Source organism: Bos grunniens, chromosome 7 (assembly GCF_055505025.1).
Source record: "Bos grunniens cultivar Pamir isolate PY7600 chromosome 7, Bosgru_T2T1.0, whole genome shotgun sequence".
In the NCBI taxonomy this organism is placed as follows: Eukaryota; Metazoa; Chordata; class Mammalia; order Artiodactyla; family Bovidae; genus Bos; species Bos grunniens.
Genome location: NC_141171.1, coordinates 72264296 through 72278699, shown reverse-complemented (window position 1 = coordinate 72278699; position 14404 = coordinate 72264296). Strand labels below are relative to the sequence as shown.

Sequence of the window (14404 nt, the reverse complement as noted above, 5' to 3'; positions counted from 1 at the left end):
GTCTGTTGTTCCATGTCCAGTTCTAACTGTTGCTTCCTGACCTGCATACAAACTTCTCAAGAGGCAGGTCAGGTGGTCTGGTATTCCCATCTCTTTCAGAATTTACCACAGTTTATTGTGATCCACACAGTCAAAGGCTTTGACATAGTCAATAAAGCAGAAATAGATGCTTTTCTGGAACTCTCTTGCTTTTTCCATGATCCAGCGGATGTTGGCAATTTGATCTCTGGTTCCTCTGCCTTTTCTAAAACCAGCTTGAACATCAGGAAGTTCACGGTTCACGTATTGCTGAAGCCTGGCTTGGAGAATTTTGAGCATTACTTTACTAGTGTGTGAGATGAGTGCAATTGTGCGGTAGTTTGAGCATTCTTTGGCATTGCCTTTCTTTGGGATTGGAATGAAAACTGACCTTTTCCAGTCCGTGGCCACTGCTGAGCTTCCCAAATTTGCTGGCATATTGAGTGCAGCACTTTCACAGCATCATCTTTCAGGATTTGAAATAGCTCCACTGGAATTCCATCACCTCCACTAGCTTTGTTCGTACTGATGCTTTCTAAGGCCCACTTGACTTCACATTCCAGGATGTCTGACTCTAGGTGAGTGATCACACCATCGTGATTATCTGGGTCATGAAGATCTTTTTTGTACAGTTCTTCTGTGTATTCTTGCCATCTCTTCTTAATATCTTCTGCTTCTGTTAGGTCCATACCATTTCTGTCCTTTATCGAGCCCATCTTTGCATGAAATGTTCCCTTTGGTATCTCTAATTTTCTTGAAGAGATCTCTAGTCTTTCCCATTCTGTTGTTTTCCTCTATATCTTTGCATTGATCGCTGAGGAAGGCTTTCTTATCTCTTCTTGCTATTCTTTGGAACTCTGCATTCAGATGCTTATATCTTTCCTTTTCTCCTTTGCTTTTTCACTTCTCTTCTTTTCACAGCTATTTGTAAGGCCTCCTCAGACAGCCATTTTGCTTTTTTGCATTTCTTTTCCATGGGGATGGTCTTGATCCCTGTTTCCTGTATAATGTCATGAACCTCATTCCATAGTTCATCAGGCACTCTGTTTATCAGATCTAGGCCCTTAAATCTATTTCTCACTTCCACTGTATAATCATAAGGGATTTTCTTTAGGTCATACCTGAATGGTCTAGTGGTTTTCCCTGCTTTCTTCAAATTTAGTCTGAATTTGGCAATAAGGAGTTCATGGTCTGAGCCACAGTCAGCTCCTGGTCTTGTTTTTGCTGACTATATAGAGCTTCTCCATTTTTGGCTGCAAAGAATATAATCAATCTGACTTTGGTGTTGACCATCTGGTGATGTCCATGTGTAGAGTCTTCTCTTTTGTTGTTGGAAGAGGGTGTCTGCTATGACCAGTATGTTCTCTTGGCAAAACTCTATGAGCCTTTGCCCTGCTTCATTCCATATTCCAAGGCCAAATTTGCCTGTTTCTCCAGGTGTTTCTTGACTTCCTACTTTTGCATTCCAGGCCCCTATAATGAAAAGGACATCTTTTTGGGGTGTTAGTTCTAAAAGGTCTTGTAGGTCTTCATAGAACCATTCAACTTCAGCTTCTTCAGCGTTACTGGTTGGGGCATAGGCTTGGATTACCATGATATTGAATGGTTTGCCTTGGAAATGAACAGAGATCATTCTGTCATTTTGGAGATTGCATTCAAGTACTGCATTTTGGACTCTTTTGTTGACCATGATGGCTACTCCATTTCTTCTGAGGGATTTCTGCCCACAGTAGTAGATATAATGGTCATCTGAGTTAAATTCACCCATTCCAGTCCATTTTAGTTTGCTGATTCCTAGAATGTCAACGTTCACTCTTGCCATCTCCTGTTTGACCACTTCCAATATGCCTTGATTCGTGGACCTAACATTCCAGGTTCCTATGCAATATTGCTCTTTACAGCATCGGACCTTGCTTCTATCACCAGTCACATCCACAACTGGTTATTGTTTTTGCTTTGGCTCCTTCCCTTTATTCTTTCTGAAGTTATTTCTCCACTGATCTCCAGTAGCATATTGGGCACCTACTGACCTGGGGAGTTCCTCTTTCAGTATCCTATCATTTTGCCTTTTCATACTGTTTATGGGGTTCTCAAGGCAAGAATGCTTCGCCATTCCCTTCTCCAGTGGACCACATTCTGTAAGACCTCTCCACCATGACTCACCTGTCTTGGGTGGCCCCACACGGCATGGCTTAGTTTAACTGAGTTAGACAAGGCTGTGGTTCATGTGATCAGATTGGCTAGTTTTCTGTGATTATGGTTTCAGTGTGTCTGCCCTCTGATGCCCTCTTGCAACACCTACCATCTCACTTGAGTTTCTCTTACCTTGGATGTGGGCTATCTCTTCAGGGCTGCTCCAGCAAAGCACAGCTGCTGCTCCTTACCTTGGACAAGGTCACCCCTCCTGACCTTGAACATGGAGTAGCTCCTCTCAGCCCTCCTTCACCGAGATAATCTAATAATACAGTCGATTATTTCTTTTTAATTTTTATTTTAGAGTATAGTTGATTTATAATGTTTATAATTTTAAATTATGTTTATAAATGTAAATTTGTGTCATTAGTTTCTGTTGTACACAGTGATTCAGACATATACATATATCCTATGCACTCCTTCCCAAATTTTCTCATATATATTGCTGACTATTGAGCAGAGTTCCCTGTGCTATACAACAGGTCCTTGTTGATTATGGATTTTATATGGAGTGTACATGTTAATCCCAAACTCCCCCTACCTTTCCCCTTTGATAACCTTTCATTTGTTTTCAAAATCCATAGGTCTATTTCTCTTTTGTAAATAAGTTCATTTGTATCATTTTTTTAGGTTCCACATATAAGTGATACTATGTGATATTTATCTTTCTGACTTTACTTAGTATGATTATCTCTAGTACCATGTTGCTGCAAATGGCATTATATCATTGTTTTTATGGCAGGAAACACTGCATTGTGTGTATATATATATACCTCATCTTCTATATCCATTCATCTGTTGATGGACATTTAGGTTGCTTCCATGTCTTGGCTATTGTAAATTGTGCTGCAATGAATATTGAATGCATGTATCTTTTCAAGTTATTTTCTCTGGATGTATACCCAAGAGCTGGATTGCTGGATCATACAGTAAGCTCTATTTTTAGTTTTTTAAGGAACCTCCATACTCTGCCCCATAACAATTGTACTGATTTACATTCTCACCAACAGTATTGGAGGTTCCCTTTTCTCCACACCCTTTCCAGCCTTTATTGTTTGTAGACTTTTTGATGATGGCAATTCTGACTGCTATGAAAGTGAAAGTGAAGTCTCTCAGTCACTGCTATAAGGTGAAACCTTATTATAGTTTTGACTTGCATTTCTCTACTAACTAGTGATGTTGAACATTTTTTCCTGTGCTTTTTGACCATCTGTATGTCTTCTTTGGAGAAATGTCTATATCTGCCAAGTTTTTGACTGGGTGGTTTGTTTTTTTTAATATATATTGAGTTTCATGTATTTGTATATTTTGGAGATTAATCCCCTGTTGGTTGCTTCATTTGCAATATTTTCTTTCAGTTCATAGGTTGTCTTTTCGTTTTATGGCTTCTTTGACCGTGCAAAAGCCTGTAAGTTTGATTAGGTCCCAGGTGTTTAGTTTTCCTTTTATTTCTAGTGCCTTGACCTAAGAAAACATTGGTATGATTTATGTCAGAAAATGCTTTTCCTGTGTTTTGTTCTAGGAGTTTTATGGTGTCATGTTTTATATTTAAGTCTTTAAACCATTTTGAGTTTATTTTTGTATATGGTATTAAAGAATGTTCTAGTCTCATCCTTTTACATGTAGTTGTCCAGTTTTCCCAGCACCACTTATTAGAGAGACTGTCTTTGCATTGTATACTCTTGCATTTTTTTGTCATAGGTTGACCATAGGTGTGTGGGATTATGTTGAGGTATGTTCCTTTTATGCCCACTTTCTGGAGAATTTTTATCATAAATGGGTGTTGAATTTTGTCAGAAGCTTTTCTGTATCTATTGAGATGATCATATGGTTTTTATTCTTCAATTTGTTAATGTGCTATAACACACTGATTTGCAGATCTTGAAAAATCCTTGCATCCCTGGAATAAATCCCAATTGATCATGGTGCACAATCCTTTTAATGTGTTGTTGGATTTGGTTTGCTAGTCTTTTGTTGAGGATTTTTGCGTCTTTAGTGTTCTTGCCTGGAAAATCCCAGGGATGGGGGAGCCTGGTGGACTGCCGTCTATGGGGTCGCACAGAGTCAGACATGACTGAAGCGACTTCACAGCAATAGCAGCAGGGCTTCCCTGGTGGCTCAGAGGTTAAAGCTTCTGCCTGCAATGTGGGAGACCTGGGTTCGATCCCTGGGTCGGGAAGATCCCCTGGAGAAGGAAATGGCAACCCACTCTAGTATTCTTGCCTGGAGAATCCCATGGGTGGAGGAGCCTGGTGGGCTACAGTCCACGGGGTCACAAAGAGTCAGATATGACTGAGCGACTTAACTTTTGCATCTATGTTCATCAGTGATATTGGCCTGTAATCTGTGTCGGTGGTGTCTTTGTCTGATTTTGGTATCAGAGTGATGATCATCTCATAGAATGAGTTTGGGAGTGTTCCAATTGTTTGGAACAGGTTCAGAAGGATAGGTGTTAGCTCTTCTCTAAGTGTTTGATAGGATTCGCCCGTGAAGCCATCTTGGGAGACTGTGGCTTTCTAAGAATCTGTCCGTTTCATTGGCACATAGTTGCTTGTAGTAGTCTTCCATGATCCTTTGTGTTTCTGTGGTGTCTGTTGTAACATGTATCCTTTTTCATTTCTAATTTTATTGATTTGAGCCCTCCCTTTTTTTCTTGAGAGTCTAGCTAAAGGTTTATCAATTTTTTTATCTTTTCAAAGAACAAGCTTTTCATTTCATTGATCTTTTTTATTGTTTTCATTTCTGTTTCATTATTTCTACTCTAAGATTTCTTTCCTTCTACTATCCTTGGGTTTTGTTTGTTCTTCTTTCTCTACCTGCTTTGGACATAAAGTTAGGTTGTTTCTTTGTGATTTTTCTTGTTTCCTGAGGTAAAATTGTGTGTGTATGTTTGTGCTCAGTCGTGTCCAACTTTTTGGGACCCCATTGACTGTGGCCCACCAGGCTCCTCTGTCCGTGGGATTTCCCAAGCAAGAATACTAGAGTGGAAATGAATACATTTCCTACTCCCAGGAATCTTACCAATCTAGGGACTGAGCCCATGTCTCCTACATTGGTAGGCAGATTCTTTACCACTGCACCAGATTGGAAGCCCAAGATAAGATTGTATTGCTATAAACTTCCCTCTTAGAACTGCTTTTGCTACATCATCATGTTTTCATTGTCATTTGTCTCTATTGATTTCCTCTTTGATTTCTTCAGTGATCCATTGGTTGTTTAGCAGCATATTGTTTAGCCTGAACATCTAGGTCTGGACTCCAGCTTTGTTACTTACTAGTCTGTAACCCTAGCCCCATGACTTGACCTCTCCAAAGCTCAGTTTCCTCAATTGTAAAATGAGGATAGCAGTGACTGCCTCATCCGGCTTGTAAGTGGACTGAATGGGTCAGTACAGAGCCTGGCCCCTAGGAAGTGCTTTAGGAGTCTTTGTTATTACTGCTGCCATTGCTATTCTTGGCCTTGTCTGTAGATGGGTCACTTCCAGCCTTAGTGTAGTCAGTCACCCCATCTGAGCCGTTCAAGCCACCTGTGTGTACATGGAACTAAGAGTGAGTGTCTTTCGCAGTCAGCTGGAGAGGGAGAAGCAAGGCAAGGTGCTCAAAGGGCCAAAAGACAAAAACCAAAGCCTCATACGATTGCTAAACACTAGTATCAAGGAGACTTTACCACTTTGGTTCTTCTTAAAGCCACCCTGTCAAGGGCATAAATGGTTGGTGATGTTGTTTTGGGGACTCAGAGTCTGCCCAGGAAACAGATTGAGCCCTCTCCTTCCTTCTCTGAGAAATAACCTCATCAAAAACTCATAGCAGAAAAGCCCTTTCAGCATCACGGGACTAGAGTGGGAAGAGGTGACCTGAAGCCCTGGAGCAGAAACGGAGGGGACCCCAGCCCTCAGAGAAATGCAAGGCCTAGGGTATCTAAGAGCACCAGGGTCTCCTTCAGACTCCCCACTAGTCATCTGGGCATGAGAGCCAAAGGATGGCGCTTCTTGGATGGAAGAATCTGGGTCAGCATTGTTATGGCATTATCCAAAGATGGGACTAAGAGGGCTTGGAGTGGTTGAGGAAGAAGCTTTGAAAACTCGAAGGCTAGTTGTGCCACTTCCTAGCTCCGAACATAGGCAAGGGACAAGTGAGTATCTCAGAGCCTCAAATTCCTCGTCTATAGGTAATGTTAAATATTATTTAATAATACATAATATAGTACTATTATATTATTAGCAATAACATTATCTTGCTAGGCTGTTGGGACAAATTATGTATATTGCATATCTACTAATGTGCTGTGTGTGTGCTCAGTCATATCCAACTCTTTACAACCCCATTGACAGTACCTTGCCAGGCTCCTCTGTCCATGGAATTTTCCAGGCAAGAATACTGGAATGAGTTGCCATTTCCTTCTCCAGGGAATCTTCCCAACCCAGGGACTGAACTCCTGTCTCTTTCATCTCCTGCATTGGCAGGTGGATCCTTTACCACTGCGCCACCTAATGTGCTGTATACTAATATACTATTACCACACATCCATCACAAATAGAAGCTCAAATAATAATTGTAGTATTAATAATATGAATGTTAATATTACTACTAGTAGCATAATAATAATCAGAGAGCCTCTTAAAAGTAATGTTGGCCCAGTGGTTAGGGGATGAGAATACTAGCTTGAACACAGACCTGCTGAATGATTCCTTACATTAAAAACCCTTTACCCCTCTGTGCCTCAGCCACATGGAGCTGAGTTCTAGTTCTAACACCAGGACCAGCTGTTATCATGACCTTGGTCAAGTCACCAAACCACATCACAATATGTTAGACAATAATTGTGACCCAGCCCTTCTCCAGTGAGGAGGTCTTTAGTGGAAAGATCTTTAGAAAGCATAAAGCAACACTTCAGCATAAGATTTTATTCTTCACCCTCTGAGTTGTGTAACCATTAGGAAAGGGTTTTGAGGTCAACCTCCTCATGAAGTCCTCCTCCCACCAGCCATCCTGCCCACGGTCAAGTCTTTCCTCTTACTGCACTGCTAATCATAACTACTTACTGCCTTTTGGTTTCACGGGCCATGGTCTATATACTACTATTCCCATATGAAAGGTGGCAAGATGATGTTCAGAAAGGTTAAAGAATTTGTCCTAGGTCACACAGCTAGTGCATGACAGAACTGAGGATTCAAAGCCAGTCCTCCCTGCCTCCAAAAACCACCATAGTATACTTTACAAGTTGATAGAATTCTCTTCAGGTCCTAAAGAAGGAAATGGCAACCCACTCCAGTGTTCTTGCCTGGAGAATCCCAGGCACAGGAGAGCCTAGTGGGCTGCCGTCTATGGGGTCGCACAGAGTCGGACACGACTGAAGCAACTTAGCAGCAGCAGCAGCAGTAGTAATAGTAAGAGCAGAATCTAAGGATGAGAATTACCTCTAATCTTTACACAACCCTGCATGTAACAAGTGAGGGAATTGAAGCTCCAGGTCCGAGCAGCTATTTGTCAGAGCTCCTAAGCAGTGTCTGGTGATGGCTGCCCTCACTTCCAAGGCCATGCTCTCTGCCCGCTCTCTGCCCACAGTGCTACGTCAACTTGCTCTTCTGGTACCAGTTCTTCTGCGGTTTCTCTGGCTCCACCATGATTGACTACTGGCAGCTGATCTTCTTCAACCTCTTCTTCACTTCCTTGCCTCCTCTTGTCTTCGGAGTCCTCGATAAGGACATCTCTATGGAAACACTCTTGGCATTGCCCGAACTGTACAAGAGCGGCCAGAACTCTGAGGTAAGGGGACCGGGCAGAGGCAGGGGGACTGGAAGGTGACCTTCAGCTCCTCCCTAGAGGTGTCAGAGAAGGCGTGCTGGGCCGGAGATCCTGTGTTCTGGTCACCACTCTGCCACTTACCTCCCATGTGACCCAGGAAGTCTGCTCCCTGTTCCTGGCATGTTTCTCATTTGCTGTTGAAGGTGATGGACCAGGTGGATATTTTTCTTTTTAGTTATTTCTTAATTATATCACACATTAATATGGGCCTGTGCTAGTTAAAGGGGAAGAGGGCTCACAGAAAGACTGCATCACTTTTCTCTGATCTTTGCAGGCCTTCAGCAGAACCCCCAAGGCTTGGTTTGGGAATCCCTGGGGCTAAAAGCCATAAAAATAGTTTCTTAGAAGGCACAGAGGCCACACTGATGCCCTAAAAGTTTTGGGAAGGTCCTACAGCAGGCAGTCTGACCAGCACAGACAGGCTGGGAACCTGGAGGCAGAGAGGGAACCTGATGGCCTCAAAGGAGGAGCTCTGGGAAAAGGGATGTTGCTATGCACTAGGGTAGCTCTACATCTCAGATAAGGAGGGTAAAGCCAGCTGTGGTGCTTGAGAGCTGGTTAAACTTTGTGGACAACCAGTGAAGAACCAAGCCCCATATTCAGCCAAAGACAGGTGGAGAACAACTTAGCAACCCCAGCACTTCAGGCAAGGGAGATGTGGAGATGACGCATGACATCCTGGGCCCTTCTCATTGTCCCCTTCCCATAGGTGAGTTGGCTGCATAATGTATCCCTTTAGTATCTAACATTAAAAGAAGTTAATGTAGCAGAAACATACACTGTAAATGGTTTCAGTGTTCCCAAGGAAGGAAGCACAAAATAAGAAAGCTCATCTCCGAAGCCACTGAGCTGTCTCTTGGGAACTCGTGATCCTGGGCGGTGATTGAGAGCTCCTTTTCAGATGCTATTCAGAATCTCTAAACTTACCAAGTTTGTATTAGCACTAGTATTAATGATCATTAACAGCCGAGCCCTTTCTAGGTACCAAAGCACAGTTGTATTTAGACCTCTTGAAACTCAAGGAAATCTAGCTGGTATCGTCTTTATCTACTTCCTATGGAAGAAGAAACAATTCCCAAAGCAGTCTAGTGACTTTCACTAAGGTCACACAGGCCTGGAACTCGACTTGAGGTCCTGTCACTCCCAGGTCTGTGCTCTCGATCATTCCATTGTATTGCCTCTAGGGTAGGAAACATTGTAAATGCCATGTTGTCTGGCCCAGCCAGCACAAGAAAGTTGCTTACAAGGAACAGAGGCTTGCTCGGGTGGTGGTAACTGTCGATGTGTTCTTTCCTGACAGTGCTATAACCTGCTGACTTTCTGGATCTCCATGGCTGACGCGTTCTACCAGAGCCTCGTCTGTTTCTTTATCCCCTACCTGGTAAGTTGTATGGTCCCATTCTAACCATACAAACAGCAGGGTAGAGCTAGTCCCGTTAATATGAAATCCCAGACAAATAGTATCTTTCTGGACTCTTCAGAGCAGGGGCTCCAAATAGGAGGCCTGCAGACTCCACCCAGCATATTCAGAAAGTCAGAATACTTTACCAAAACATCTTAATTTCTGCCAGCTTCGGAAAAATTAAAAGCAGTTATTACACTGGGTCATGGCAAAATCCAGAGTTGGCTCACCACCCTGCTTAGATAGGGGACCTGTTCTCTTGTTTGTCATAGTCCCCACCATGCCCTTTTGTGTCACGCCTAGCCATCTTCACTCACTCATTTACTGCTTCTTACTTGAACATTGAAGGTATTTGAGTTTACACCTCTTGATTTGTATTTACATTTGTGCTTCCAAGTTCTGATAATAAGAGTTACTACCTTATCTGAAATAAAATAAGAATACAGGGAGCACAGGATACCAGCCCCATCTCAATTCAGTTCCCCAGTTTACAGAGTGAGAATGTATGTAGCATAGGATAGCTGTATTCTTCTCAGACAAGGAGCTCAGATGTGGAGTAATTTGTGCCAGGAAAACAGTGGTATCTGCCTAGTCTCTGGATCATGTTCTTTTGCAAACAGCAACATGATGGGTGTTGAGGAGGCAAGCATTTTGTGCTTTCTCAGAATTTCCTGGTTTACAACACCCTCCCTAGTCAGGCCTCTTTTGCCCTTACTGTGTGATCAACAGACTTACCACTTAGGACTATTCCATCTAGGATGATTTGGACTTTTCACCCTCAGTTCTGGCCTCTGCCTGATCTGCCTTTTCTCTCTCCTTTCAAGAGAACAATTCCCCTTACTACAGTCTCAGCTGACTTCTTATCTCTACTCCCAAAGTGCCTTGTACTTGCTTCCATTTTAGCATTTACACCCTTAAACTGTACCACATTTGCCCTGCCTGGTAGACTCTAAACTCCTTGAAAGTGGACACAGGAGTATCTTTAGCAGTTGGCATTGTGCCTGGTAGGTACTCAATTTTTTGTTTACTCATTCTGCAAAGCTCTGGGATACTCTTCATGGCTTCCTTTGCAAATGCATTTTGAAGAGTTTAGTCCTATCAACTCACTCCTCCTCCTGTCTGTCCCTGCAGTCAGTTCCACACGACAGTAGCTGGACAGCTTCTCCCCATTCCTTCCCCTCCCTTGACACCTGCCTCCACTGATGCTTTACTTGTCCAAACTAAGGCCTTCAGTCCCTGGGCACAGCTGACAGTGCCTGTTTGTTCCTGCTCTGCAGACCTACAAGGACTCTGATATCGACGTTTTTACCTTTGGAACACCCATCAACACCATCTCCCTTGCCACAATCCTCTTGCACCAGGCAATGGAAATGAAGACCTGGGTAAGTGCCCCCAAGCCCTTTGGGCCTAAAAATTGTGTTCCTCTCCATCACCTGCATTCAGATTTGAGCTGCTTTTCTCCATATCATTGATCCACTGAATACACGAATGCTGAGCTCATACCTGTGGTCCACTTCAACAGGGATAAAGAAGTAGAGAAGATAGAATTGCAGGCCTCAACTTGCTCACCATCTAGTCAGGATGAAATAACTAAGACATATAATACAATGAGGCAGTGTGTTGCCAAAACAGGTACTTTCGATTTCAAAAGTCATGGGTGTTTGAGAGACAAGGGAAACATTTGACTGATCATACTTGAGACGATGTTACAGAGCTGTGCTGTCCATTTAATTGGGGGTAAAAGCTTAGAAGACTGTCTCCACATAACGTATCGAGTATGTCCAAATATCACTTTTTAGTAATTCAAAACGGTAACGCTAGCTTTCTTATTAAATTTGACTAGTCAATAATAATTATAAAAAACATAGAGCTTAAAATTACATGCCAGGTACACACCTGTATGATTTTAATGTACTTTCTTAACTTCCCAAAGCCCTTTAGATAAGATTTTTTTTTAGTTAGATATGATTGACACAGAGCACTGGATAAGTTTAAGCTGTACAACATAATGACTTGACATACACAGTTGATCCTTGAACAATTTAGGGTTTAGGAGCACCAATCCTCCACACAGGGGAAAATCCACATGTAACTTTACAGTTGTCCCACCATATCTGAAGTTCCATATCCACAGATTCAAGCAACACTGTATCATGCAGTACTGTAGTATGTAATTAGTGGGAAAAAAATCTGTGTATAAGTGAACTTATGCTGTTCAAACCTGTGTTGTTCAAGAGTCAACTGTATTGCAAAGTGATGGATGTTTACTAAACTTATTGTGGAAATCATTTTGCAACATATGCATGTGTTAGGTATTTTTTTTAATTCCCATCTTACAGATACAGAAATGAATATAAAGAGGTTAAACTTTCCCCAAGCAGTACAAGACAGAAGCAAGCCTAAAGCCTAGCTGGCTGACTCTTGACCTTTTAACCTCTGTGCCAATAGTGTGATGAGGTAAGATTGATGGGTGCAGGGAGACCACTTTATGGAAAGAACCATTTCAGCTTGGCAAAAACCAAATCTTTCTGAGAGCATTTGTATTAAATGTTTAGAAACTTCCCTAAGTAGGCTCAGGGTATTCCCAACCTTCTACAGTGGAACTTCTTCCCTCCCCCTGCTGTCACAAGCTGGACCAAGCAGTGGCTGATAGCAGCCGCCCAAGGGGGCTTCCAGATCACAGAGTTCCCATCTTGAAAACCCCGTAGTTCCAATTTATGCCATGACAGATAGAACAAAGTGATAAAAAGGCCTAGTCAAGCTTAAATAAATCTCTTTCAGAACCACCAGAGAAACCACTTCGTTTTATCAGAAACTGTGAAGAAGGCAGTCATAATTTTAATACTAGGAACTGAACCAAGCTAAGGAAATATTTAGAACTCTTGAAAATGCAAAAAGTTTGTCACTGAAACTAAAAATGCAATTTGTGGAATCCACTCTAGACTGGACACTGGCTAAGAGTAAACTACCAAAATTGGAAAGTATTGTGTACTCATGCAGAATGCCACAGAAATATGAAAATGTAATCAAGAGGAATGATATTTGGAATACGTGACTCTAACAGCCACATAATAGAACTCATAGAATAGAAGAACAAGGAAAGAATGGTTAGAGAAGTACTGAAGAGGTCATCACTGAGAATGACAATCAAAATAAATCTGGATATAGTGCCTGGTAGTAAAACTGTACAGTATAAAAGAAACAGTCTTAAAATCTGCCAGAGACTATGGACAGATTACCTGAAAATTAACAGCAATTAAACAATAGAAACCAAAAAATAGTGGAGCAATTATCTTCAAAGACTTAAGGCCAAATAGCAAACAGTCACACTGTTTGTACACAAGCACTACACTTAAGTGATAGTTCACTTAGGACTGATAAATAAAGATTCCCAAGGGAAGTACACCCACCCAACCAGTGCAGAAACACTGATTTTAATTCTCTAAGAAAGCCACAAAAATCTCCTAGGTCATTGCTATATTCATTCAGTCAGAGAAAATGATTTATTTTTATCAAACCCCAGAATCAAAGGCAAATAATACAGCTGTATGTTTGCTTTTTTCCCCTTCTTACCTGTATATAACATGTTTCTGTCCCTTCTTAGTAGCCTGTGGTTAAAAAAAAAAAATGACATTTTTAGATAAACTCTATAAGGTCTACCACCTATGCTATGTTATGCTAAGTCACTTCATTCGTGTCCGACTCTGTGTGACCCCATAGACGGCAGCCACCAGGCTTCCCCGTCCCTGGGATTCTCCAGGCAAGAACACTGGAGTGGGTTGCCATTTCCTTCTCCAATGCATGAAAGTGAAAAGAGAAAGAAGTCGTTCAGTCGTGTCCGACTCTTAGCGACCCCAAGGACTGCAGCCTACCAGGCTCCTCAGTCCATGGGATTTTCCAGGCAAGAGTACTGGAGTGGGGTGCCATTGCCTTCTCCGACCCTCACTAAAGGAAGAGAGAAATATGCAAGAACCTGAAAGAAAATAAAAGCTAAAACTGCAAGAAAAAACGTAATGGTAAGGAAAGGCTATTCTGTAGGTAATTTATGCTGAAGTCTTCATTGTATGAATAGGACAAGAAATACACAACTAAAAGTCTTAATTTATTTAGTACCTCCTAAATCTTAAAGTATCTTAATACTTACAATTACTAAAAACTTAAGATTAACATAAAGGAGAGGGAAGAAATTAGAGGAATATAGGAAACTATCAATTCCCCAGGCTGAAGGGAAGAGGAAAAGGTAAGAACAAAGAAAATGATGGCCAGAAGTATCAGATAGGACTTTCTCATCCCGTGAATATGAAGAGAAATGGAAAAAATTACAATTCTAGAATGATGTTTTTATAGAACTCTATCAAAACAGACACAGATCAAGCTTTGAATAAATTACCACACTTGACCTATTGCAGTTAGCCCTAATATGTAAAATCCTGCTCTAAACAGATACTAAATATGCATCTTTCAAACACACCTGACCATACACCAAAAATTTAAAGACCAAATTCTAAATCACAAAGGAATTTGAAAGAATCAGTATCATAAAGAACCTATTATCTGATAGTAATGCATTTAGATTAATAAATACAAACAATGAAAGTACAGCCTAACATGCGTGGAAATTTCAAAATGCACATCTAAACAGGTCATTTAGGAGGTCAAAAGTAAATCATGATGGAAATTATACTTATTCCTGCTGAATGACTATAAAAATATATATGCAAACTTGTGGGATGCAGCTAAAGCTTTTACTTTTAAAAACAAAAAGATTAAAAAGAGGCTAAAATTTCAACTTAAGAAACTTTAAATAATACCATGTAAACCTAAAGAAAATGGAAGAGAAAAAAAGATGAGAGAAAAATCAAAGAAAGGTCAATAAGACCAAAACTGAGCTCTTCAAACACTACTGAAAACTCACCTCTTGGGACTTCCTTGGGGGTCCAGTGGTCAAGACTCCATGCTCCGAATGCCAAGGGCATGAGTTCAATAC

At 41.4% G+C, this 14404-nt stretch overlaps 2 protein-coding genes across 30 annotated transcripts in view; one reads left to right on the top strand and one right to left on the bottom strand.

Moving 5' to 3' along the window:
- Positions 1-14404, bottom strand: part of LOC147369821 (uncharacterized) — a 117641-nt gene that overhangs the window by 2761 nt on the left and 100476 nt on the right. For 17 of the 23 annotated variants that reach the window (XR_015167949.1, XR_015167956.1, XR_015167958.1 and 14 more), the window contains one exon: positions 12991-13025. Coding sequence is in view for 3 of the 23 variants with exons in the window: in XM_086412757.1 (XP_086268883.1) it covers positions 12991-13025 (35 nt within the window). In the remaining 20 variants the exon portion in view is untranslated. Of the gene's footprint in view, positions 1-819; positions 5738-12990; positions 13026-14404 lie in introns of those variants that run through there. The other 6 variants (XR_015167945.1, XM_086412759.1, XM_086412760.1 and 3 more) reach the window with 2 other exon arrangements.
- The window catches only part of ATP10B (ATPase phospholipid transporting 10B (putative)), a 392121-nt gene that overhangs the window by 361764 nt on the left and 15953 nt on the right, over positions 1-14404 (top strand). For all 7 annotated transcript variants that reach the window (XM_086412751.1, XM_086412752.1, XM_086412750.1 and 4 more), the window contains 3 exons: positions 7776-7976; positions 9316-9396; positions 10695-10799. In XM_086412751.1, the coding sequence (XP_086268877.1) occupies positions 7776-7976; positions 9316-9396; positions 10695-10799 (387 nt within the window). The remainder of the gene's footprint in view (positions 1-7775; positions 7977-9315; positions 9397-10694; positions 10800-14404) is intronic.